Here is a 25,967-nt window from a genome sequence, read left to right as displayed (position 1 = left end):
ACAAAATTTTTTTTAAAAAAGGAGAGTAAGTAAGTACAAGAAAGGCAGTGTACCAGAGGAGTTAAAAGTTAGTAATTTGGACCCTATCTTACAACAAATTAGATGTATTAATTAACACTTAATGAGGAATCAAGAGCAACCAGACTACAGGATTTAGTAGAAGACAGAAAGCGATGCTGCTGATAGTCATGACAAGACCATCCCTGGGAGAAAAGATCTAAGTAGAATCATAAGTTCAGCCTTGCTATGGTTAATTTTAGGTAAAATCCAAGTATCCAGTTGGACACACCCTATGGGTACTTGGAAAATCATAATATATAATAAGGCACTTCTAACAGATCAAAACGTCAACCAACACATAATTTAGTTGATTTAAGATCTACCTTTTATTAACAATACTATGTCATCAAATGGCAAGCAATTTGAAACATGAAATAGGATCAAGGATTTAGAATGTATTAAAATTAATTAATAAGTAGTAATATATTATTTTGTGAACCAAAATTGTATTTAAGTTGTAAGTTCAATATGTAAAGATATTATGGAGAACTACTACTAAATTTCTCCACAGAAAAAGAATATTTATATCACTGTCAGACACAGGATATTAGACACATGGATCATTATTCTGAGTCTGGAAAGTATTTCACAGGCTTATTATATCACATAAATTAAATATGATAGTACTTTAAGTTCTATGAATCTTATTTTTAGCTTTTATTCAACTTCTTAATCACACATTCCCATGTCAGGTTTCTTGATTGATTTAACACATAAAACAGTCCAAGGAAACTGGAACATTTTTAAACACGATCATTAAATAATTATATTTGAAATTAAAAACTTACCACATTTTTCTTCATCTTTCTCAGTTGTTCATCTATCTCTCTCAGTCGATTTTGCTCATCTCGTTGTTCTTTGGTATTTCTAAGTACCTTATCTCCTGGAGTTACTTCCATATTTCTGTTATCACCATTAAGGTCAGGGAGCTAATTGGGAAAAAAAAAATCATGCACAGGCTAGAAATGTACCACCACACACTGCTCCAAAGCAACTGAGCCTTGAAGGTTGGCTTAGCCTCTGAAACAATATTTCTCCCCTTCAAAATGATATAAAATTCTAAACTTTTCCTTTGAGTGAGGTAAGTCCAACTGCACATTAAATAAGAAAAACAAACTCAACCATATGGAATGCAAAAAGACAACAGTAAAAAGAGCAGTAGCTGGGAAACGGGCACCTGTGCTCTGCTCCTGGTCAGTTTGGGGCCTTGAGAAAAAAAATTAGTTTCTCTGGACTTGAAGTTCATCATAGATAAATAATGGGGTGGGGGTGGGGGAATCCTGCCCTTCCATGTTATGAGAGGCAGTTGTGTAGTAGTGTAAGAGAACTGGACTTAAGAAAGTAAAGAGATTTGCATCCTGGCTCTACCTGATTCCAGACTAAGATGTCCTTAAGGAAATCATTTATCTTCTCTGAAAGGAAATCAGTTAACCTCTCTGGGCTTCCATTTCATTGTCTGAATAATGATAATATTAACAAGATCTAGCTGAAGCTTTAATCACACTACGCAAAAGGCATGCAACAAATCTTTGTGCCTAACAAATGTGAACTGAATATGTCCTCTGAAAAGAATGAGCATTGTATTATGCAAGCATTATTAATAGTAACATTTGAATTGACAGAATCATATTCTCTCAGAGTTAATATTATTTCTAGGTGAAAAAGTGGGTGTTTCTTGACAGCCACTTCTATGCCTAAAACTAAACTTCTAATCTACATCTACTCGGCCACATTGGTGACTGGCATAAATGACATCTTTGAAGACCTTCTCTGTCTCACTAACTCTTCATTATTAACTTGAAACAGTAGTTTTCAATTCTAGTATACTTTAAACATGCCCACAGAGCCTGTGAAAATACACAAAGACAGAGGCACCACCTGGCAATTGTTTCTGTAGGTAAGGACTGGGGACAAACGACCTTAAGAACTGCTACTTGAGGACTGAAGTTAAAGTGTGAGCCTCTTAACTGGTCTAGGTGCCACCAATCTCCCTGCTCATTCTACCCTTTTGCCAGGAAGCCCAGAGAAAAGAATAAAGTCTTCACCCCTTCACAGACCACACCATCCATCTCTTCAGTCTCAACTCTCATTACTTGGATCTCAGACCCAAAGTATCAACAATAGTCAATACTGCTAGTTCACCATTCCATGGCTCTTCCCTCCTGCTCCTTGTTGAGACTCAACACTTTTTGAGCCCAGTAAAAACACATTTCCACTATGAAATATTCCCTGACACAACCAGGAAGGGACAATTATTTTCTCAGCCATCCTATGTATCCACTCTACATCCCAACATAAACTATACACATGAATTTGTAAGCTCTAACCAATAGAGTGTAATTTGGGTTCTCAGAACTCCAATCATACATTTCAAAAAATTAATTTTATATAAAATTTTAATGAGACTATTAAAAGAGTACATCAATTTCAGGAAGTGATTCATTAACAAATTCTTTTTCCCCAAAAGGGGACTTTTTCTGGTAGCATTTGATCTCTAGAAGCATCCAGAAGGTGAATAATTGTGAGGAATATTTTTAAGAAGGAAATCTAATATTATGGAGGAGTGTGGAATAGATGGCAATGAGGTCTCTTTGCAAATCTAAGCAGCTAGAATTTTATAAACTTTTACGAAGATACACCCATTATGAAGCAAAATATAGTCTTAGTCTGTTTGAGCTGCTATAACAGAATAATACAGATTGGATGGCTTATAAACACTAAAAATGTATTTTTTAGGTTAGCACCATTATTAAATCATCTCAACTGTTGTAGCTGCTATGTTTCACACTGTTCTTAAGACAGAACATACTCTTCCAACTCCTCTTGTCCAGGACAGAAAGGTCTTCCAGGCAGCAGCCAACAGAACACAAGACTCCAATGATGGTGCCATTCAGACAGGGAGAGAGTCATGGCACATTTAATTAGAGCTTCCAGAGATTTTAAAAAAAGGATCCTTTGGGGGGCTAGGCTGCATGACATTTTGATGCTGTTAGTGAGGGGTTTTTATTCCATAATGGTGTTGCAAGGTAGGCTAAAGCACTTGTTGAGGAGTATCCCAGATTTGGATTGTGGTTGTTTGATGACTGACAGTTTTATTCATATTGAAATAATACCCTCCTAGAAGCAGAGACCACAGCCCCACAAATCTCCTCCTCAACCATGATCTACTCCCCCAACATGTTCAAGATGAGATTCTCCCACAATGGGATGCCAAGCTCTTTCAAAGTAAAATGATCCACTATTTCAGAAGTGAAATGAGCCACTATTTTTATTTGTATCACCCTCCATATGGGTTTAATTCCTTCTTTAAAGAGGTAGAAGTCACTGTGGCCTGTCAGGTCCCGTGGGACATACCATGTGACTGTAAAACCTTAAGAACTGCCCGACAGAGGCAAAGGTGCTCATCTGTGTGACAATGTTTTCACAGTTTTGTGAGCTGGTAGCTGGTGGGATGACAGGAGGTTCTCCTGAAGCACCAGAAAGTGTAGTTGTACCACAGGGGATGCTGCTGGTTCAGGGAAAAGAGTCTTCCTCTTGCTGTTGCTCTGATTCTTGTCTCACTTTTTTTCCTTCCCACCACCCTGCTTTCTTCATTTTGGTCATGGTCCCTATTGTCATCATCTTTCAATGCACTAAACTTCTTGTTCATTCTCTCCCCACTGCTGTTGTCAATCTGAAAATGTATTCCTCGCAATTTTGGAGGCTAGGAAGTTAAATATCGAGGCACTGGCAGATCTGGTGTCAGGATGGCCTGCTTCCTAGCTCCTAAACAGTCATATTGCCACAGTGTCCACTCATGAAAGAAAGGGAAAGGGAACTCTCTGGCCCTCATTTATAAAGGCCCTCATTCCATTCACAAGGGCACCACCCTTCTGCCCTAATCATCTTCCAAATGAACACTGGGAATTGGGTTTCAACATATGAAATTGTGAGGGACACAAACATTCAGTCTCTAAAGCCAGTGATCTAAAAAACATCCAAGTTAGATTTCAATTTTAAATTCAAATCAGTTTTTAAAATAAAAAAGGACATCATTTAAATTGTATACAACTATGATTTTTTTTTGGGGGGGGAGGTTTCTTCTCTCCAAATTTTATTTTTTAACATCATTGTTCATTTTTAAACAATATTTGCTTCCCCCACACACAACTATGATTTTTTTAATATTTGCATAGTCACAGAAAAAAAAAATAAGTAAATCAGATCTCATCAATATTTTAAATTTTGCTTATCCAGAGCTACCATTAAGAAAACAGACAAGGCATAAACTGAGAAGAAACATCCTAAAACAAAAATTGAACAAAAGACATGTACCCAGAATATATAAGTCCTCAACATCAGTAAGTCACCAGGGAAATGCAAGTTAAAATCACAATGAGAGAGTACTACACACCCACTATAATGATCCAGATGAAAAAAATTGTTAACACCAAATATTGGAAAGGTATGAAACAAATATAAATCTAATATATTGTTAGTGGAAATACAAATGGCACAACCAGTTTGGAAAAACATTTGGTAATTTCTTAAAAAGTTAAATGTTGACCCAGCAACTCCACTCCTATCAATCTATCTGAGAGAATTTAAAATGTATGATTCAAAGTCTTGTACACAACTGTTCATTGCAGCTTTAAGCATGTTGTCAACACGAGAATGCTAAGCTGTAGGGAAAAGCAGAGTTGTCTTCTTCACCTCCATCCTGTGGATTGGTTTAGTCAACATGAGGGAAGGAATATTAGAAGTCTGAAGGTCAGAAGAAAAGAGAGATTAGGATATTTTCCCTTTCTCTCCTTATTTTGGCATTACAGTTTTGGCAGTTCTAGATCTCTGTGGTGCCTATCAGGAGGATTTTCTTAGATTCAAGTGGATATTATCCTCAAAGATGAACAAAGTCATAATTACTGCCAGTCTACTCAGAAGGATATAGGTCAGGAAACACAGCAGGACAGTGTCAGGTCTAGTCTTGAGCGGGTGTTTTTGCTGCAGTCGGTGTCTGTAACAGGTACAAGGGGCAAGGAAACTATTCTGAATTACAGGCTTCATATCCCACAGGAACATCACCTCTTGAAATGACCCACAGGACACAGCATCCAGAGCTGTTGCAAGGGACATATCCAGCCACAAGAATCACTGCACTTAGGGAAGCCCAAAGTATGGCTTTCCCTTCAGGTCTCTAGAATTCTCCCAATCCAAAGGCCATTTTTTAGGATAAATAAAGTTGCTTCATCAAATTGCCAGGAAAACAGTTAGAAAATAACCTACAGCTCAAATTCTCATGACGAAAGGGGAAAGTTTGGTTATAGCCTATTCTTCCACCACAGTTCCAGCTCTCCCCCAGTTCCAATATACCTTTTCTTTCCCCTGCCCTCTGATGCTAGTCCTTGGATGTTCCAACACCCCTAGAGGTGCCTTTAAATCTATAGTCCCTTCATTTTATTGTCTTCAAAATTCAAACAGGTACTTTTTCTATTTCTTGCCTAGAACAATAGTTGGTATTGGGGGTTGTGCGTGTGTGTGTGCGCGTGTGTGTGTGTGTAAACTGGAAGAAAATTTAATCGTGATTAACTTGATGGGAACCAAGTTTTTACATTTCCTGAATTTTCTACAGTAAACTTGTACCAACTTCCTGAGCAGAAAAAGTCATTTTTTATTTTAAGGCACCAAAAAAGTATCATTCTACTATTATTTTTTCTCCTCTGAATATGTGACTCTCTGTACCAAAAAGGTATTATATTGAAAACTATATTCTGACTTCAGTTCTGCTTAAACAACTCTGTGTACTTTGGAACATGTCAGTTCTCCCTTCCAGTTCTCAATTTCTTTTGAGAAACTTTTTTCCGGGACTAATAGCTATGTTTGTAATTCTCTAAGGATATGTAACATCTTTCTTCAGCCATGATCTCGGAAAACATGAAGTATGTCATGTGATAAAAACAGAGGTCATGAGGGAGAAAGCAAATATATGTCATTGATTCTGACAAAAATTCCCCAGAGGAATAGTCTAGAAGCTCTGTGGTACCAGGTGAGGTTTGAATCTCACATCAAATGCCAAGCAGTACTATCTTCTCCTTACTATCAGGAAATAACTTGATTTCCTAAGGTAGAGATGTTTAGGCAGATTCTTTGACCATCCAAAGAATTTCTGTGTTTCTCATTCCTAGAGTAATATTTTTATTCAGAAAAAGTGAAATTAAGTTAGTAAAATCTCTCCAAAGTATAAACAGAACGTCTAAGGAGCAAGAAGAAAGAACTGTCCCTTAGGTCAACAGATGTTTGTAGATTTAACTAATTAATTACAAAGGGATTCTAAGTTCATTCTTAGTAAATATCTGTGGTGTTGACTGAGTCTTTGAAGCTAAGTAAATTCATTTCTAAAAGCCAAATACAGAGGAAATTACTCAGAGTTTCCTAAATTATCTGATATGCAAATAAAGACCAGAAAAATAAAAACCTGCCTTAACAAAGCCAACTTGCCTTGCATTTTCAGGCTAATGCTATACTTTTCCACAGTCTACTGCTATTTCCTGTCATTAGTTGGATCACTTGCATGGCAAAACTAAAAGTGGGGGTGAGAATCTTTCAACCAGTTTGTTTTTATCATCATGGTATATTGCCACGGAATGAAAGGAACCTTGAATACATAGGAAGTTGAAGATAGAAAAACAAAGGAATATAAACTTCAAAGTAATCTGTACAACATAGGTGGTAAAAAGAATTCCCCAGATTTAACAGGGAATGTTTGACAGATTAGAATTAAAGGCAAGACCTCTGGGGCCTCCCTGGTGGTGCAAGGGGTTAAGCACCACACTATGAAGCAATCCGCAGCCTCTGCAGCACCAGTTCGATCCCCAGCTGGCCAGGGAGCAACCCACACAGCACAGCAGACCTCTCCTGTCTCGCCCGCTGCTCTCCTCAGCAGTGTATTTCAGTAGATCTGCCTGTTCTGTTCCCCACTCTGTCTCTGGTAAATCTCTCACCACCTGCACATCTGGCCTATACCCAGCTCTTCTATGTATAAATAAATTTTTAAAAAAAAATTTAAAAAAAAGCTATTAAAAAAATTAAAAATAAAGGCAAGACATCTGAAGTAACTTCTTGCTTATTCTGTAACCCAAAAATCCCTATTCTTCTGGCATACTTATACAGTTTTTGGAAATAAGCAGAGATGGTCAAAAAGATTTCTAGGCTTGTGACTAGAATATATTAAAAATTTTTAGAGTCCTGCATTCAACCAGGGTATTAATAATTAATTTGACATCAATGCATGGACCTTATTGGAGCTGTGCATATCTCTAAAACTCAACAATAAAACATCTACCAGCATTGTATGTTAAACACAGCTTCATATTTTCTCAATTTTAGATAACATTAAAACAGGAAGAAAACAAAAAAGTTCATCGTTGCTGTCAGCCATAGTATGTCCTCAGCAAGAAAAGAGATGAACACAACTAAAATTTTCCTTTATCAAATATTTGCTCATTTTTCTGTCAGTCTTACCAAAGTGCGTACCAGGGAATCAAAACTTTAAGAACAAGAAAATAAATCAAATTAAGGAAAACTATTATATTCAATTAAACTATTTGGGTTAAGAACAAAGAAATGCCTCTTGTCAATGAGAACTATTTCTGAAGACCCTTTTCCAACCAGGAAAAAAATCTAACTATGAACTGGAATTCTGGAGCTAGTAAGACTAAATGTTACTGATTGCATGAGAGATGAATAAATTACATTTCTTTATAAGAGCCAAACTGAATAGAACGTATTATTGAATCCAGTTGCAAAGGATTTAAGAAACACAATACTTACATAACTCATATATCTTAGATATTTCATGAGAAAGTGGGAATCTGTTACATCTACAAATAAGAAATATGTTAACTAAATTAGGAACATCACTCAATTTTATGGTGGGATTTTCAATATGTGGAAAGAACTTACTGATTTGTTGGAAGGTTAGGAGATGGATACAGAAAGGTATGCACAATTAAACCACAGATCTTAAGAAAAAACTGCTTCAATTAGTTCTCTTCAGCTGAGATGAAATGAAAATAAAAAACAGATGCAAAAATTGTAACCACATAATAGTATTCACATTAGAGCCTTAATATGCCAGCAGTAATGTGCCATTCTTTCTTCTGAATATGACCACATGCTTATCTATCTTTTTATAAGGAAATCAGATATATAAAACCAAATGCTGCTTTTAAAATACCATAAAGAACCAGGTCAGGGCATATATGTGAGGACACTGTAATCAGAAAGCACATAAGGAAAAGCGTTCTTTTCTGCCCCTTTCACAACAAACAACATACCTCCTTAAAATCAGAGCTACATTTCTGGGGATCTCAAATTATTCTGTTTCAGATATGTTGATCATCATCCTCAGTGCAGCACTTACAGTCACTACAGTCATATAAGTCAGAACGTCCGCATGTTTCAACTCTGTTTGGAAAATGATTTCTTGATCAAAATTTTAAAATCTCCAAAAGAGTTTTTAAAACATCCTGTCTTTATCAAATAACCTTTTCTTTCTCCATGCTTCTATAAGTATATATTTTACTTTCCATTAGATCAGTTCCCAGCTGGTCTGAGTTTACAGCCTACCCTCCTATAAACTACAAGTCACTTTAGGGTCAGAGATGAAGCCACCTATTAATCTGGATACTCAACATCAACCACCACAGCAACTCCTGTGAAGTAAGCTGGCATTCAAAGATGTTTTGCTGGCCTATGTATTATGGGCAAATAACATAAATGCATGAAGTGGGCCTCTGGGTCTGCAATACACTAAAGATAGTAGATACACTAGCAACCTGGAAGATTTGTGCTCCAGTTAAAGCAACAGTTGTTCTCAACCCAATAGTGCAGTTCCCACATAATTTTATAATTTTAATTTCTAATTTTTCAAGAGAAACTAGAAATTTGGGTTTTTATATGTGTTCGCCCACTTTTTAAATGTTGGCTAAATATGTTTGTAAGCCCTATGTGGATAAAGTAAACCCATCTGTAAGCCAAAGTTGCCCGAAAGGCCCCCAGTTTTCAACCTCATGCTGTATAATGACAGTTTTCTGCTAAGCCTCGGACCTCTTCAGTCTCCTTCACTAGTTCCTCTTCCTGCTCCTGCCTCTCACTATGAAAATGGATGTTCTTTATATTCTTTCTGGATATAATTCTTCTCACTCCTTTGAACCAACACAATATTTGCTTATATATTCCCAGATGTTTACCTATCTGCCTTGTACCACAGTCATCTACATATACTCTGTGCCTCCCATAAGGAAATAAATTCCTTAAATCACTTATCATTGTAACAATATCACTGGCTTTGTTCTGTGTCAGACTCAGCACTAAGAACTTCATGTATAGCAACTCATCCAGTCACCCAGGACCCTAAAAAATAATTATAATTACTACTTTGTAGCTGAAGAAACCAAAGTTCGGAGCATTTCAAATTAATGTCCAAGTCTATAGAAGTGGAAGTGGAAGAGCCAGAACTTGGAAGTGAGTGAGGCTTTTTGATCCCAAAGTTTTGTACCTGGCTGACTATAAGTCTGCTACACTTCCTTGCACACAGTGAACACTTGATTAATATCTACTGAATCAATTGTTGAAAGAGTGAAATTTATATCTTATTTAAAAGACAATCTTTCTTAAGTATGAAGAAAAAATACTGATGAGTTAATGCTTTGCAGAAGGTTTAAAAATAAAAATGATTTGATTATATACTATGAATATTTGTGTTTTGGCATTAGATTGATGCCCATTCATCAACTGAGTAGATACTCAGGGTTTATCTGAGATACTTTTCAATGTATTTATTCCAAAAGAATTCTGAGCCAAAAATAACTACCCATGTTAGCATTTTTGGCTTGCAAATTCAATGTGCAATATTGATTTTAGTTAGAAATGAGTAAAAGCCAATAGGAAATTAAACAAAAACTCAAAAGATATTCTTTCTTGGATGTAAAAAGCATTATCTCTTTTCAACAACTATTATGTTACATTTCTGTTTCTGCATTACGCAGAACTCCCAAAACTCAGTTCTTTTCTAAGTTTAGATTGTTTCATAAAAATATATATATAAAGTCCATATATAACAACTAAGTAATATACTGAGTTTCCCATTTTTATTTTTAAAATATTTTATCTGAGCCAAAAAGGCAAACTTTGAAACTTTAAATGATGACAGAATCTGATCATACCCATACTTTATTTGAAGTCTAATGGCTAAATAAATCTCTAAACTATCAGTCTTTCTTTCAAGAATAACATTTGACAGCCATGCAAAGGACATTTCCTACCTTTAGCACCATTATTCAGCCTTGAGATCTCAGCTACCCTTTAAATCTAACCACAACAAAATCAAAACAAAAAACAAAAGCTGTCACATGAAAAGAACAAAAATATCCCTGAACAATTTTATTGCTCCATCTTGGCTTCCTCATTTCAGAAAATGGCACTAAGTAACATAAATAAACTAACAGTATAATTAGTGTCAAAGTCCTGAGGTACATTTGGGTGGGGACCGCAATTCTAATTCTGTTTTCCAAGAACTGTGATTCCAATTCAGAAATTTGTGGTCTCTACTACCACCACCATTGCTGAGGAGCTCAGGAGTAGTTGAGGTTACCCTTTAGAAACACAACCAAAGGAATTTGAAATGGCTCCATAAAGGTTTTGCCAATGACCAAACTTTTTTTTGGAACATCTCAACACTACTGCTCTCCCCTAAAGTAGCTTCAGCCAGTCCAAACAAAGCCAGATCCCTAACCTTTTATTGATAACTTGGGGGAAAGATTCACTATGAAGTAGAATTACTATATTACCTACACGCTACTGATTTTTAAAAATTTTTAAGGACCAAGAAAATCACTTGCATCTAAGATTGTATAGAAAATTATTTGGTGAAATTTTCATAAGACTGAAAGAGAGTTAGTAGAATAACAAAAGATCACCCCAACCCAAAACAAGATATCCCAAAGCACTGACCTAAAAGGGGGAGCAGAAGTATTTTACTTTTCCAAAACTGTTACAACTTTTCTATTTTTCTATGCCTTCCACTAGGTTTGTAAAAGAATATTTGAGGGAAGCACTGAGAGGAAGCACATTCATTTCAAAACTCTGACCGGAGAAAAATAGTCAACATAGTGAACATCACTGTTCGGTGTTAAAGAAGCTAGCGATGGAGTAGAGAATAAGAGATTGCCACTGCTCAGATCTAAAACCAAAGGGTAAAGAGAAATAAATCCCTCAAAATACTAACTAGTGCCATATCAATTTTCTTCCCTCCCCTCTCCTGGTCATTATCAAGAACTAGCTTGAATCATAGATATAATGATATTAAAATAATAGCTCCTCAGCAAGACCATCCTAGCAAATTACCAACTAAAAGAAAAATGAATAAAAAGTGGAAGACACCAAAGGCAAATACACACTGTTATGGAAATTACTAGCAGTGCAGTTATAGTAATGGAAAAAGCAACTGAAAAGAAGCCTCTCTAGCTAACATTGCCAAATTATGTGAACTAGCTTTAGCATGCTCTTTTGAGTTAAATATACCTGATCATTCCAATTTTCAAATCTTGGAGAAAAGTTGGGAATTGCTGGAGAGACAGCAGAGAGTTCTTCGAGTTTAGTATCGATATCAGCAAGCTGCTGATGCTGGGTGACTGCAAGTGTATATCCTCCTCCTGGGTCCAGCCAGACAGACTGATCACCCTAAAAGGAAACAAGGGTACTGGGTCATTTCCATGCCACATTCATTCCCTTAAAAATACCTTTCAGACTGATACATCAGTGCTCAGGAGGTCACAAAATCAAAGCTAAACTGAAAACAATGGAATTAACATTGGGATAGTGAAAAAAAATAGTTTATGGTTTCATCATCTACCAACCCCGCATAAAGTGCCTTCACATATATTGTGAGGTTTTCCCCTTTTGGGGTACATCTTTGAGCCTCACAATCTGCTACTCATAGCATTCTTACCTCTCCAGTTTAAAAAAGTAGGTATGCTTGTGATAAGTTGAATAGAAAGAAATCATGTTCACCCTATAATAAACAAGGCATTTTCATATTTTGTCCCTGAAAAGGAACAAAAGATTATAAACTGAGCTGTTTAGGTTTCGTGAGCTTAAACGGTCATCTAAGTCTTCATTCAATTAACAGTTTCATATTGCGTTAAAACCCATTCATAACAATTATTCAAAAGTCTGAACGCCTACTATGTGTAAGCATGACACCGGGCATTGATAATTCAATACGAATTTTACAAATTTCTCCCCTTAAGTCCTCAGTCTCTTGGTAACAGCAATCATAACAAGGTATGAAGAATGATGGAAAGCCCAGGACACCTGGGGAACCAAAGAGTGTCAACTGTCCTGGAAGGGACAGGGAACACTAGTGGTTGGAGAAAGTTTCCAGAGGAACTAATCCATCTTAATTACATCTTAACCATAGAAACAGCACAGATAGCTCTGTACTTTAAAACTGGAGCTGATGAAGGCAAGATGAGAGGCAGAAAACCCAGTTAGAAGCAAAAGGCACAATCTAAAATGAAAGTGATGAATTAAGGAATGTTTCCCGGGAATGCAGATAATAGGACAGATTCCAAAGAAACTTAGAAAACAGAATTTACAAAATCTGGAAATAATTTGAAAGATGAGTAAGGAAGGAGGAAAGATCAAAGATAAAAACAAAATTTCTAATTCTAATTTGGAAATTAATTGCAAATTACACCGATAGCTAGATGGTGGTCATATTGGCTGAACTAGGAGACTATGGCAGGCTTGAGGAGGAAAAGGATCCTGAATTCTGTTTAAGGTCTTTTGATATTCACAGATGTCCTTAGAATAACCACAGATTATGTTACATAGTTAAATATATTTGTCTGAAGTTCAAGACCTGGATTGGCAATAAGTATTTTGGATTCACCCATATATCTATAGTGGTTGAAACTCTTGGACGATGGGAAGGGTGAGGTCACACAAGGAATCATGTAGTATGAGGACAGAAGAATCAGGAAGAACACTAAGAAAAAAGGGGAAAGTAGCCAGCAAGGACACTGAGAAATTTCGTAACTTTGGTTTCATCACTCTAATTCTAGGAATCAATCTCCAGACAATAACCAGAAGAAATACATGCCAAAAAACGTATTTAGAAAGACATATTTGGCTGCTCCTGTCCCCAACCTCCTTTACTGTTTCAGTGAAAGTAACACTAAGTAAGTCTTGGTAGCAGTCACGTCCCCACCAGGCATTCCTTCTCCCTACCACTGGCATCAAGAAAAGAAGTAAATGACCTAGATTCAGCCAACCAGAATGAACAGTTTGGATTTAATTCTTGAGGGAGAGTGTGATGCAAGTAGCAGTTAGAATCCAATGAAGGCAGTAGTGAAGGTGGCAGCACCTATGGGGTGTTGTGGAGCTGGGGTATCTGGTGACTGTGGTGTAGCTCCCTACCAGCCTGTTTCTGAGAAGTCACTGTGGCCACGGTTCCTTGATGTCTGTCTAGCTTACAAACCTGGTTCTCCAAACTTCCACTGTGTCTGTAAGCTACACAAGTGTCTCAATAAATTCATTTTCTATTGTTTTTTTTTTTTTTTAACCAAAGTTCATCTCTGTTTCTTGCAGCTCAGAACACTGGCTGGTATGTTTTCTTGCCATGGAATTTATTAAAAAGAATAACTACCCCCAAAAGTCCAAATGTTTAAAAGAAACGAAAAAGTGAGCAGATTGTAGTATATCCATACAAGGCTATGCTATATTAATAAACACTTCAAGATATATTTATAAGTTGGCATGTGAAAGTTATACAAAACTGTTAAAAATAATATTACCTAATTACAAATAAAAACCTCTGGTTAATTTTTCCTAAATAAAAAATTATTTTAAATATTATATGACCAAAATGAGAAATAATAATCACCAAAAAAGTAAAACTATGGAATCAATGACTAAATATTGGCTAGTAAATTTTACATTCTTGTCTGGATAGAATTATTTTTAATGACACTACAGGTAAAAAATCATGTCAGATTAAATTCAACAGAAATTTAAATGTTTTTGCTCTATACAGTTACAGAAAGAAACTATAAGTAATATGCAGTAGAAGGCATCAAGCTCTTCTGTCTGTCCCATACCTTCTAGAGACCCTTTTAATTAGAGGGAGATTTCTAGCTTTTAGGAGTCTTGCCCCCCTAAGACAAAGCTCAGAAATGCTCTTCACCACCCTTCTTAACCGCTAGGGCTTAGGCCCCTGGGTCCATACCAGACTCACCAATTCAATATGATGTTGATCTGAGTAATTTGAAGTTTGATACAAAACCCGTTTTGCTGATGGAGGGTGGCAACAGAGGCATCTGACTTTGGTAAGTGCCAATAGTTGCAAGTATGAGTTCCCAACATAGGACACCTTTTAAAAATTCTAAGTATCCTAGAAAGATTCAAGGGAATATTACATCCACACAATTAAATTTGCTCTATAATGAACAATCGAAGGGCAAGAGTTCCAGGAAAGAGAGGAGTAAACTAGGAAAAGGAGATAATCACTTGGTGAAGAGCAGATCTGGACTTTTCATGGAGAACTTAATGTCATATATACACATGCTGATCTCAAAAATGAACACCTGAAACTTATCCACTGTTACAATGTAGTGTAACTTCAGCAAAAGAAATTAAAAAATTAAAAATACAAATTACAAAATCCATAATTACAAATTTTAGTTCTCTTTTTTAAGTTGTGTAAGCATTTGTCAGAGATGAAGCCATGGGGTACTCCAAAAAGAAAAGCACACATAGAACTTTGAAAGAATACAGCAAATTTGAGAAATGCAAGAACTTTGGTACAGTTTGAGAAAACAGAAGATAGTCACTTCTTCAGTGTTCCTAAAAATTATTTCTAAATTCTCCCGACCATATTTCATAGTCTTCCTCTGAATCACTATTCTTATAATACATTATAACATATAATTATAAATCAAATTATATGAATGTAATTATAATATTATCCTGTCAAAGTCTAACTGGCTTTATATAATTTCTGTATAAAATGTATATATCCCATACCAGAAAAGAAAGTCCTCTTTCTCTTCAGAGCCTTGCAAAAAAGAACTCTCTGCAAATCTTAGTTTAAAAAACAATTTAATCGTAAAAGAAGGCTACATAACTACACAACAAAAGAGAAAGGTTAAAAAGTTGCAAAGAGTTCATATGAGCAAAATGACTAAAAAAAAAAAAAAAGGGTGAAAATTATGCGAAAGATATTTTAAGACCAGAAGGAGAGATCCAGGAGATTCTATTATACCCATCTATGGCAGACACCTATACAGAAAATCTCCTTTTCCTTCTTCCTTGCTTTCCTCTGCTATAATCACAAAGTGAAATATTTGAGTCCCCAGTCATGCTAGCAGCAACAAAGGCAACAAAGGCCATGTGACACAACATAGCCAATGAGATGCAGGTGGCCATACCCTCCCAAATGAAAAGGCAAAACCTCCAAGGGTTAGGTTACCCCTAACAGGTCCCCCATTCTTTCCATCTGGAAAATGGATGCATAGCAGCAATCTTGCCAACCTAGACACAAAGTCACACTAAGAATTTAAAGCAGGAAGATAGACACTAGCTGCTAGCAATTGGATTTCTTGTTACTGAAGAAAAGTAAGCTTCTTATTTGTTTATATCACCATTTGTAAAATTTCTGTCTGTCACATTCCCAACTAAAATTCCATTTTACAGATAGCCCTAAAGGCAAGAAAAGAAATGACGGGAAGGAAGAAATAAGAGAAAGTAATTTGCTGAAGTGAAGAAAGACTTGAACTTTCAAATTAAAAAGGGCCTATAAGGTATGATGAATAATCAAAAATGTTTTCAAGACACACATATAAATAGGCTCTGGAAAGTTTACAAAAACTCAAATAAAGAAAAAAATCCTAAATACTTCCTGAAAAAAAGGACTTTTGTATCTAGAATCTAGTTACCATTCAAGCTATAAATCGAATGAGAGAAAAATAAATACTTTAAAATGCGTGTGCTCAAAAATTATATACCACCATTTCTTCGGGAAAAATTGTTAACTCCAGAAGAATAATTTTTTAAAAAAATTGTACAAATAAACCATTAGTTGAACTTAAATACATGGTTAATAATGCAGCTTAAAAAATCTGGCTGCATATTGTTTTTAAAGGTAAAAACATTACACTCTGGAACTAAAATTCCAGATGATACCAAAACATTCTGGAGGAGAGGAAATGGAAAGAAGAAGAAATCAAACATACCAAAGACCCTGTCCCGTAAAGATGTAAGATTTCAGAGACTATCACAAGAGGAAAAGAAAGTAAAGTTAAGGGAAAAAAACAAACATAATAAATGAAATATAAATAGGACATCAAAGAAAGATGCAAAAATTATCCTTCAGTGGTCACAATAAAAATGAATAAATCAGATAGCCTCATTAAAATATAAAGAGGAAAAATTATAATAAAGAAACAATAAAAGATAAAACAACAAAGACAGCCACAACAGTAACAATAAAAATTCCTCTATATAGTCTTTGTAAAAGATCAATCTGGATAGACAAGGTTTAAGATATAAGAGAAATAAGACATAAATACTAACAAAATAGTATGTAAAAGGTACTATTAACAACAAAAAGGCACTAGAATGTATAATGAAGATCTATCATGCTATAGTTTGGTATATAGAGAATCAGCAGCAGCAGCTTACCCAACCTCAAAATTAAAAAGGACTCTAGGAATGAGACATAGTACCTCAATTCTTACATTTATCTTAGCTTTTGTTAATAAAACTGTATCACCATGAATCCTAAAGCTCAAATCCTAAATCTCATAATTACATGGATATTTGCAGTTTACCTTACCCACTTTCTTCCCTGCTTCACAAAACACACCAGATGCTAAAGAGGCCTGACTGTTCTCTGGATTCCAGATTATCTAGAGACTGTAGTCTATGATGTTCTGTAGATATGCTTTTGGTTTGGGCTGAGGGAGGGGTATAGATATTTTGTTTACCCACTACAGAACATTTTTTAATCATATTAGTTGTCTACATTTAAAAAGAGACATTTTTCCCATTAAAAAGGTCTGTATTCATAAATTCTCTTGACAAATTGGAGGAAACCGGCACCCCAGAGCTGAGATTTCCATGCTGCAGCAGCCAGATGATGCTGGCTATGTTGGCTCCCACTGGACTGGCAGGTCACCCCGACTTGTCACAGATATTATTGCACAAGTGCACAGAGCAAAAATTGCCCTTTAACTGAGAGGTCTTAGACTGGGTTCCTGAAACATAGCGCCTAAGACAGGGATTTTTGTTCAAGTAACTTATTGGGGCAGAGCTTTCAGGGGACAGGGTGTGAAGAAAGCTGACTTGGACAAGGGAATAAAGCCAGGCAAGGATGTGTCTCAGCTGAAGACCAGCTGACCCCTGGGGAAACTCACACTAACTAACTGAGCCTTAGGGCTCATCCCATCTTGAGGCGAGGGAGCAGGGCTAAGGGTTGGGGAAGTGCTGTCCTGAGCTGCTGAATTCCCATTTAGCCAAGGGCACTTCTCCAGGGAAGAGGGCAACCATTCACCCTTGTCGCAGGGCTGAGGGATAGATGCACAGATAGTGCCTGGCAGAAGGGATCTGGGCAGGGTGCCAGCAGCATTCACTACATGATATTTTCATTAAACAGAAAGAAATAAATGGCAGGAAACAGGGTTAAGCACTTCAAGAACACAAGGAAAGTATATTTCTTTGTGGAGGTAAAAAGCATTCTGATAATTTAATATGCAAACGAGTGATTTAAAAGCTCAAGTATTCCTTATGCGACCAATTCAGGTCACATTTGGACCCTCTATTACATGTTGTTCTCCTGTGCTCAATGTGTGCTCCCTCCAGACTCTTCAGGGAAATGAATGTTTAGGGTTAACTGGGAAAATCAGTGTTTAGGGTTACTGAAGACTACACTGAAATACAATGAAGCCAGTTTAGGGATAATAAAAGTCTGAAATAAAAAGACACTGAAAAACACATTCATATGCCATCAAGTGACTAAGTCCATCACATCACAGGCAAAGGTTATTATTGTGATAGCCAAAGTGTAGTCACACTTAAAATGACATAAAATTATCCTTTGAGAGTCAATAACAAATTGACCAAGAATAAATTTGAAAACCTTCATTTACTTTATAAAGCAAAAATAAATAAATAAAACTTCATAAGGCAAGATTTTTTTTAACCCAGAGGATATTGTCTCAGTCTGAAAAATGATTGTGAATTTGTGTTAGCGGGTAAATAACATGATAAAAAATTAAAATTGAAAAGCATAGAGGTCACTGAATATCAGCATTTACATACCTCAGAACTGGACAGCCCTGAATCTTGATCATCTAGGTCCTTCAAAAGTTCAATCAGCCTTTTCTTCTCTCTGTCACTCATAACCACTGGTTTTCCTGAATCCTTTGCCAACTACAAATGCATTGATAGAAAATATTTTCAAATCAAAGCAATTCATAGTTAAGGAAAAATGAAAATGGAATCTGAGGCTTCTATAATACAGATTCAATAAGGCAAAATTTGTTAGATAAGGCATTTTCTTTTGCTAGGTAACTTCATTCTATGCCAAATTTTTGGTATCTAGGTCCATTCTCCATGCAAAGATATACCCACTATAAGCAGGATTTCATGTTAATAATTTCAACAAACATTTTATTTAAAACATAAAATAAAACAATAAAATGTGGACAGTTTGCAGACCTCTTATATAACATATCAATGCAGCATAATTGCTAAGGCATTTGGAAGGAATCTTCTTGCCACTTCCAGATGGCATAAATCTGCCAGATGAAACTACTTTTAATTTTCAAGAATATCATATCAGGAGTTTAAATAAAGAATCAGTTACTACTGTTAAAAGAGTGAAAGGGAAATCTATGGTGGAGTTTCCTGTGTCAGTATAAATTTTGATATTGGAGAAATGCTACTGCTCTTGGAAAACTAAATAATATAACATACATTGGGCCAGCACAAAGAGACAGATCAAGGTAGTTTCTTGCAGCACATATGAATACGGATAACAGAAAAACTGACAGTTCCAGAGGCCAATCCTGGCAGGAAATGAGAAGCCAATTGTGGAAAAAGCATTAGGTTTGAATTGCAAGGAAGCACTTACCTCTCCTCTTATTAATCCTTCCCACCCACCAAAACAATTTTCTAGTGACTCAACTGACTGAGTAGTTTGTCATGAACTTTCTGTCCACTACACTTATATTTCTTGCTGTAAATTCATTAATTAGCACTCTGATCTAATATAGGAGCCCCTGTGTCCTTGGATAGTCTGAGTCTGCTGTAAGGACAAACCAAGTCAGAGTGGAGGGACTGAAGACCAAGGACAAGCCCCTGAAGCAGGGACCTAATCAAGGCAAGTGACCAGTGACCAGCTGCTATGAGGCTCAGCAGACTGGGGATGAGGGCAACAGAGCAGACACCCATTGTCTTCCCCAGCTCTGTCATGAGCATTTCCCATTCAACTTTCTAAAGGCACCAGGTATAAACTCAGTCTTAATATTTTAAAAAGCTAAATTTACTAATAACAATAGTATCTAGGAAACACTGTCCAAATAAATAATACTTATTTACCTAAATAAGTGTTTTTCAAATTGGAGGAACCAGATTTATTCTGGGAGTTACAGTTAATAATTTTTAAAAGGATAGGACATGATAGGAAAGGATGGAATAGAAATTAATGAAGTAGTAGTTCATGAAATTCCTCTTCCAATTACATATACTGTTTCAATTTCATATACATATATCATGGTCAAAAAAAATATTTAAAGACACTGAATACAACTATTTCCATTTTCACAGTTCATTTAGTCCCACATTTTGGCTCCTGAGTTTCTAAGTACATACCTCAATGTTTCGCTTAATAAAATCCTGGCTGTGTTTATCCCTGAGCTCAATCTTTTCTGTATTTGAGAAATGTTTTTCTGCTTTGATCAATGTCTCATTTCTTTCCACATCATAGGTAAAATCTAATATTAAAAAAGTTCAAAAGTTTTTCATCATTATAGTTGTGAATCATGGTATGACTTCACTTTAACCACATATTAAAATACATATAAAGTAAAATACACATAGAAGAACTTCTAAATTTCAGGTCCAAAAACATAATATAAATGGAGACTTATTCTTAACACATAAATGTGCTACCACAATTTGCAATGAAGTTTTCAGAAAACTTGTAATATTTATTATTATCTACCAAACTTCTTGCTACTAATTCCTTGGGAATCATGAAACAAGAAAAGAACTTCAAATGATACATGTGAAGAAGAAATCTCTGATGTTATAGGGATTTTAAGATATTTTTTATTTAGGCTTTATATGAAACAAAACTTTCCCTAGAGGCTAGAGTTATTTCTTACTATTTTATTAATTTGCCATTTCATTCTCTGAACAATAAACTTTTTGTTCAAACCTGTCTTTTAAAAGGCCTGAGGATGAGAGTCCTGTATGGTCTACATCCCATTTGCAAAAACCCTTAGAGACTATCTCTGTCAGTTTTTCTAAACCTCTGAAAAGAGGCTTGAGTCAACCTCTCAGATGATCATATCTGAGTGCTCAAAACAAGGGTAAAAAAACTACTTGTGGACTCTTCCCTTTATTCTATTTATTTTCACCTTTTAAAACAAGATCATGAACCCTTCATAAAAGCTCTTAAAAAATGCACAAAGAGGACTCTTCTTATGTAACAAATGGAGTCCACCCTACAAAATAGGATAAATTACCATATTAAAGACCAAAAGGAAAAAACACCAGCCAGTAACTCAATTCAGACAAAGCTTACTTAAAAGTTATCTTTGCTTTATGAGAGAAGTTACCTCAATAAAAAGAATTGAGGGAACTAGCCAATTGGTATATTTATCAAAGCTAATTATCAAATATTCAACACAAATTTAATAAGAGTAAGTTTTTATAATAATAGCTAAAAAACAGGAAAAAGTTAAGGGCTCTAGATTTAAATAAAAATCTGACTTTAAAAAGTTTTACTCAAATTTAAACAGTAAATTTCTAGGCAAATAAATCTACATTTTATAATTGGCATTTTATTTTTAATTCAATCACATACTTATTCTTTAAATCAACTACCAATAAAGTATGTTTCATCACTAGTTTCATCTAAAGTATGAGTTACCTTTTGTTGAGTAACCTCCTTAGGTATAAAATTTATAACTTGTTTCCATAATCCAAGTTGCAAATTGTTTTAAGTCAAATATTAGGCTTATTCACTCAGCTTAAGTTTTGTATACTCTTATATTATATAATATTACACTAACTCAAATTAAGTGTATCCAGGTCCATATTTATAATAGTTTCCTTAAAATATACATTTAACCAATTATAAGGAAAACACTGAATTGCCTGCTGAGAACTGTCTCACTGGAAATGTCCTCTTCTCTTCTCTATCCTGGTGGTGATCCATGGCAGAAGCTGCCAAAATCCTAAGAGGAACCCAGCACTTGCTGGGTTGGAAGAGTGGTTGAATGAGGGATTTGGCAGCTAACCCAAGTCGGATACTGGAATAGATCTCCCTTACAATGACTAACCACAGAATATGCCCTTGGGAATAAAAGAAAGCTGAATACCACCAGGATTCTTTCCATAGATTTTCCTTGTTGCTTAAGCTAGATTTCCAATACTTGCACAGCCAGCTTTTCTTTTTTTTTTTTTTTGCACTTTCATTAGTAATACTTTTTATTTTTATATTCCCATACAATTGCAACCCCCTTATTTTGACCCCATTCTCTCCTTTCCCCGCCCCCTCCCCAGCTTTTCTTTATCTCTTTATTATATAAAATTTCTAGCATCCGAAAGAAGAAAAATGGTATAATGAACCCTCAACAGCTAGCCTCAACAATGATCAACTCATCACCAAACTTGTTTCATCAAGAAGTTCACCTACTATCAGCCACCTCTGGATTAAGTCACATCAAATCATTTCATTAGTGAGTATTTCTATATACAAAAAATGATGCAATATGCAAAAATTACAATATGCAAAAATTACATAAATAACAGGCAAAAGATTTATGTAACCTGAAGAGAAAACAGAGTGTAAATCCACACACCTTGATTGACATGCTGTATACATTTTTCATAGTCTTCAGGAGGGACTTGAGTGTGAAACAATGAGAAAAATGTGTCTTCATGCTCACAGCGAGAAGGATCTATTGATTTAAAAAATTCACTTTTCAATGCAAATAAATATGAAGTTATTTGCAAAAAGATAACAACTAATGTCTCTGTATTATTCTTCAGTTCCCTCAACACAGACTTTTTGTTTTTTGTTTTGTTCTTTTTATTGTGGTAACATACAGGTTTACAATACTGTATGTAATTTAGAGGTATAGGCTCACACCCTTCATATGTGTGTGACTACACCATGCCCACCACACCACCATTTTTACAATCCAGAAATATGTTTTCCTCTTACAGCCTTGTCAATTCGAGATGGCTGCTATAACGCACATTCCTAACCCTCTCCCAGGAGCTGGAGACCTCAGTCAGTCCTAACACAGCCAAGATCATATTAACATTCATTGAAGAGAAAAAAGTAAAATGAAACTTCTGTATTTTTTTACTGCCAATTTGTTTTTATTCATAACTCCTTTAGTACTGTTTGAATTCCAACTTCATAAATTTGAGAAGGATCAGACTCCTTTATTTTTTCCTCCAACTTATCTTCTAAGTAATAAAAACCTGTTCCTCTATTTTGCATTTGTGTATACAGTCTAATGAAATCTCAATTTCTACAAAAGAATGTTCACATGTCAATACACTATGAAGCCTATTATGAAGCAACTAAAGTTATAAATGAAATTTTCATTCTAATTAGTAAATCAGTCACTTTAATACTTTCACCTACTAGCAGAATATATTATCTATGAAAGAAGTTATGTATGTACATATAATATATATATGAAAGTTATCTATCATCTATTCTTTATAAATTACTATAAGAAGAAAACATATTTCTGGATATACAATTAAATAAATAAAAACTTAATATCTCTATTTTATCCTATTAACAGATATAAGATCATAAATATGAGATCATTTTAAAAGAGCCTTTTTTAAAAAAGATTTATTTATACATGCATACAAAAACTGGGGTTAAACCAGATATATGGGGGTGCAGGGGATGAGAGGATTCACCAAAGACAGAGTGGGAAGCAGAACAGGCAGTTGTACTGAAATACACACAGCTGAGGGGAGCAACGGGCGAGACAGGAGAGGTCTGCTGTGCCATGTGGGTTGCTCCCTGGCTGGCAGGTGATCAAACTCGTGCTGCAGTGGCTGCTGATAGCTTGATAGCGCTGTCTTTAACCCCTGCACCATCAGGGAGGCCCCATTTTAAAGTAATGTCTAAATTTTCAAATAACAGAAAGTGACAACAAGGAAAGAACAGATTTTTACCTGCCTCACTTTACATTAAAATCCTACATATTTTAATATTCTAATTGCTATTCAATACAGGCTATTTCTATTATTCAAAAACATGGTAAACATTATGCAAACAATTAAGTATAAATACAAGCTAACTTTTTCAACTGTTGTTACTGAAAGATAGATCATATACCTGCTTCACGTCTGGAATAATTGTGTAGACACACTGTATGTGGAGATTGTGTTTTGGATGAGATACGTTGGACATGTATATTTTCCAACATCTGGGTCAGTATAGAGACAAGCTAAGGATTTCTTGGCAAACCACTTCTTGATAAGTGTGGAATGCAGAACGGTTGACATCTGTAATTGAAGTAATTTGTGAGAAGCCACATTACATAGACAGAGAAGACACCTTACTTAACTTCTACTATTTCATCATTAAGATTATAATCCATTCATCAGTTTAAATTCTTTTTTTTTTTTAGAGGCATGTTTTTTATTTATTTGTTTGTTTGTTGTTTTGTTTAATACAAGCACTGGGTACAGTCAGAAGCGCGGGAGGGTGAGAGAATTCACCAGAGCCAGAACGGGGAGCAGAGCAGGCAGAAGGACTGAAACACACTGCTGAGGGGAGCAGCAGGCGCAGGAGAGGTCTGTGCGCCATGTGGGACCCTCCTCCAGTGGCCGGGAAGCAGCCGGGGATCCTGGCGCCGCAGAGGCTGTGGGCAGCTTCGCAACCCAGCGCTCAACCACTGTGCCACCGGGGAGGCCCCCATTCATCAGTTTAGACACACACAAATACATTATTGTTCAAAATAAGTGAGAATTTAAAAACACTCAAATAGCTAAGTATGATTACGACAATAATCTGCTCCATTTGTCTTTCAGATATTTGGTGAAATGACTGCAGCCTAGAGCCAAACAACCAACACCATCTTTAGTTTTGTTTATTGTAATAAAAGAGTGTGTTAATGAAAAAGTGCAGCATAGATAATAGAAATTAATGTGCCCCTATACAAAGAAAACTATAAAACACTGTTAAAAGAAATAGAAGAAGACACAAAGAAATAGAAAGACATCCCCTGCTCATGGATTGGAAGAATAAACATTATTAAAATGGCCATCCTACCAAAGCAATATACAGATTCAATGCTATTCCAATCAAAATCTCAATGTCATTCTTCAAAGAAATAGAACAACTATTGATGAATTCCTATAGAATCACCAAAAACCTCGAATATCCAAAAGCTCTCCTGAAAAAAAAAGAAGGGAATGGAGGCATCACACTCTCAGACTTCAAACTATACTACAAAGCCATAATCATCAAAACTGCACGGTATTGAACAAGAACATACAGACCAATGGAATCGAATAGAAAATCCAGAAATAAACCCACAGATTTATGGTCAACTAATCTTTGACAAAGAGCAAAGACTATGCATTGGAGCAAAGAAAGTTTTGTTCAATAAATGGTGCTGGGAAAACTGGGTCGCTACATGCAAAAGAATGAAGCTTGACCACTACCTCACACCATACACAAAAATCAACTCAAAATGGATTACAGAACTAGACATAAGACCTGAAACCATAAAATACATAAAAGGAAATATAGGCGAAACACTACGTGATATGCACATCAAAGACATCTTTACAGACACATCACCCAAAGCAGTGATAATGAAGGCAAAGATAAACAGCTGGGACTACATCAAATTAAAGAGCTTCTGCACAGCAAAAGAGGACAATAACAAAAACAAAGAGAAAACCCCACCAACTGGGAGAACATTTTTGCACACAACACTAATGATAAAGGACTGATCACAAAAAATCTACAAAGAGCTGATGAGACTCAACAACAACAAAGAAAATAATCCAGTGAAAAAATGGGCAGAAGAGCTAAAAAGAAACTTCTCTGAAGAGGAAATGCAAATGGCCAACAGGCATATGAAAAAATGTTCAACATCACTTGTAATCAGGGAAATGCGAATCAAAAACTACCATGAGATACCATCTTACACCAGTGAGAATGGCACATATTAAAAAAAACTAGCAACAACAAATGTTGGCGAGGTGTGGAGAAAAAGGAACTCTCCTGCACTGCTGGTGGGAGTGCAAACTGATCCAACCACTATGGAGAGTTGTGTGGAAGAATTTCTGGACCTACTAAACATAGAGCTTCCATATGATCCAGCAATTCCACTCCTAGGTATTTACCCAAAGGACACAGAAACATCAATTCCAAAGAACACCTGCACCCCTATGTTTATAGCAGCACTATTAACAATAGCTAAGCTTTGGAAACAGCCCAAATGCCCAAAAATATGACTGGATCAAGAAGATATGGTACATATATACCATGGAATATTACTCAGCATTCAAAAAAGATAAACACATGCAATTTGCAGCAACATGGATGGCGCTTGGAAGGGATCATGCTCAGCAAAATAAGCCAGAAA

The 25,967-nt window shown here is 35.7% G+C and overlaps 1 protein-coding gene, 1 long non-coding RNA gene and 1 pseudogene across 2 annotated transcripts in view; 1 reads left to right on the top strand and 2 right to left on the bottom strand.

The window, feature by feature from the left end:
• The window catches only part of FSIP1 (fibrous sheath interacting protein 1), a 205,938-nt gene that overhangs the window by 113,264 nt on the left and 66,707 nt on the right, over positions 1-25,967 (bottom strand). The window contains exon 9 of the mRNA XM_037504133.2: positions 849-989. Coding sequence (XP_037360030.2) covers positions 849-989 — 141 coding nt within the window. The remainder of the gene's footprint in view (positions 1-848; positions 990-25,967) is intronic.
• LOC119238467 (eukaryotic translation initiation factor 4E type 2-like) lies at positions 2,967-4,025 on the bottom strand (annotated as a pseudogene).
• LOC129146729 (uncharacterized) lies at positions 15,528-24,438 on the top strand. Its single transcript, XR_008553831.1, has 4 exons — positions 15,528-15,714; positions 15,793-15,899; positions 21,927-22,067; positions 24,400-24,438. It is a non-coding gene; the product is annotated as an uncharacterized LOC129146729 (long non-coding RNA).

This window comes from Talpa occidentalis, unplaced genomic scaffold, assembly GCF_014898055.3.
Source record: "Talpa occidentalis isolate TD23 unplaced genomic scaffold, MPIMG_talOcc4v2.1 talOcc4.11, whole genome shotgun sequence".
Taxonomy (NCBI): domain Eukaryota; kingdom Metazoa; phylum Chordata; class Mammalia; order Eulipotyphla; family Talpidae; genus Talpa; species Talpa occidentalis.
Note: the sequence above shows the minus strand (reverse complement) of the source record. Positions and strands in the feature narration are given on the sequence as shown.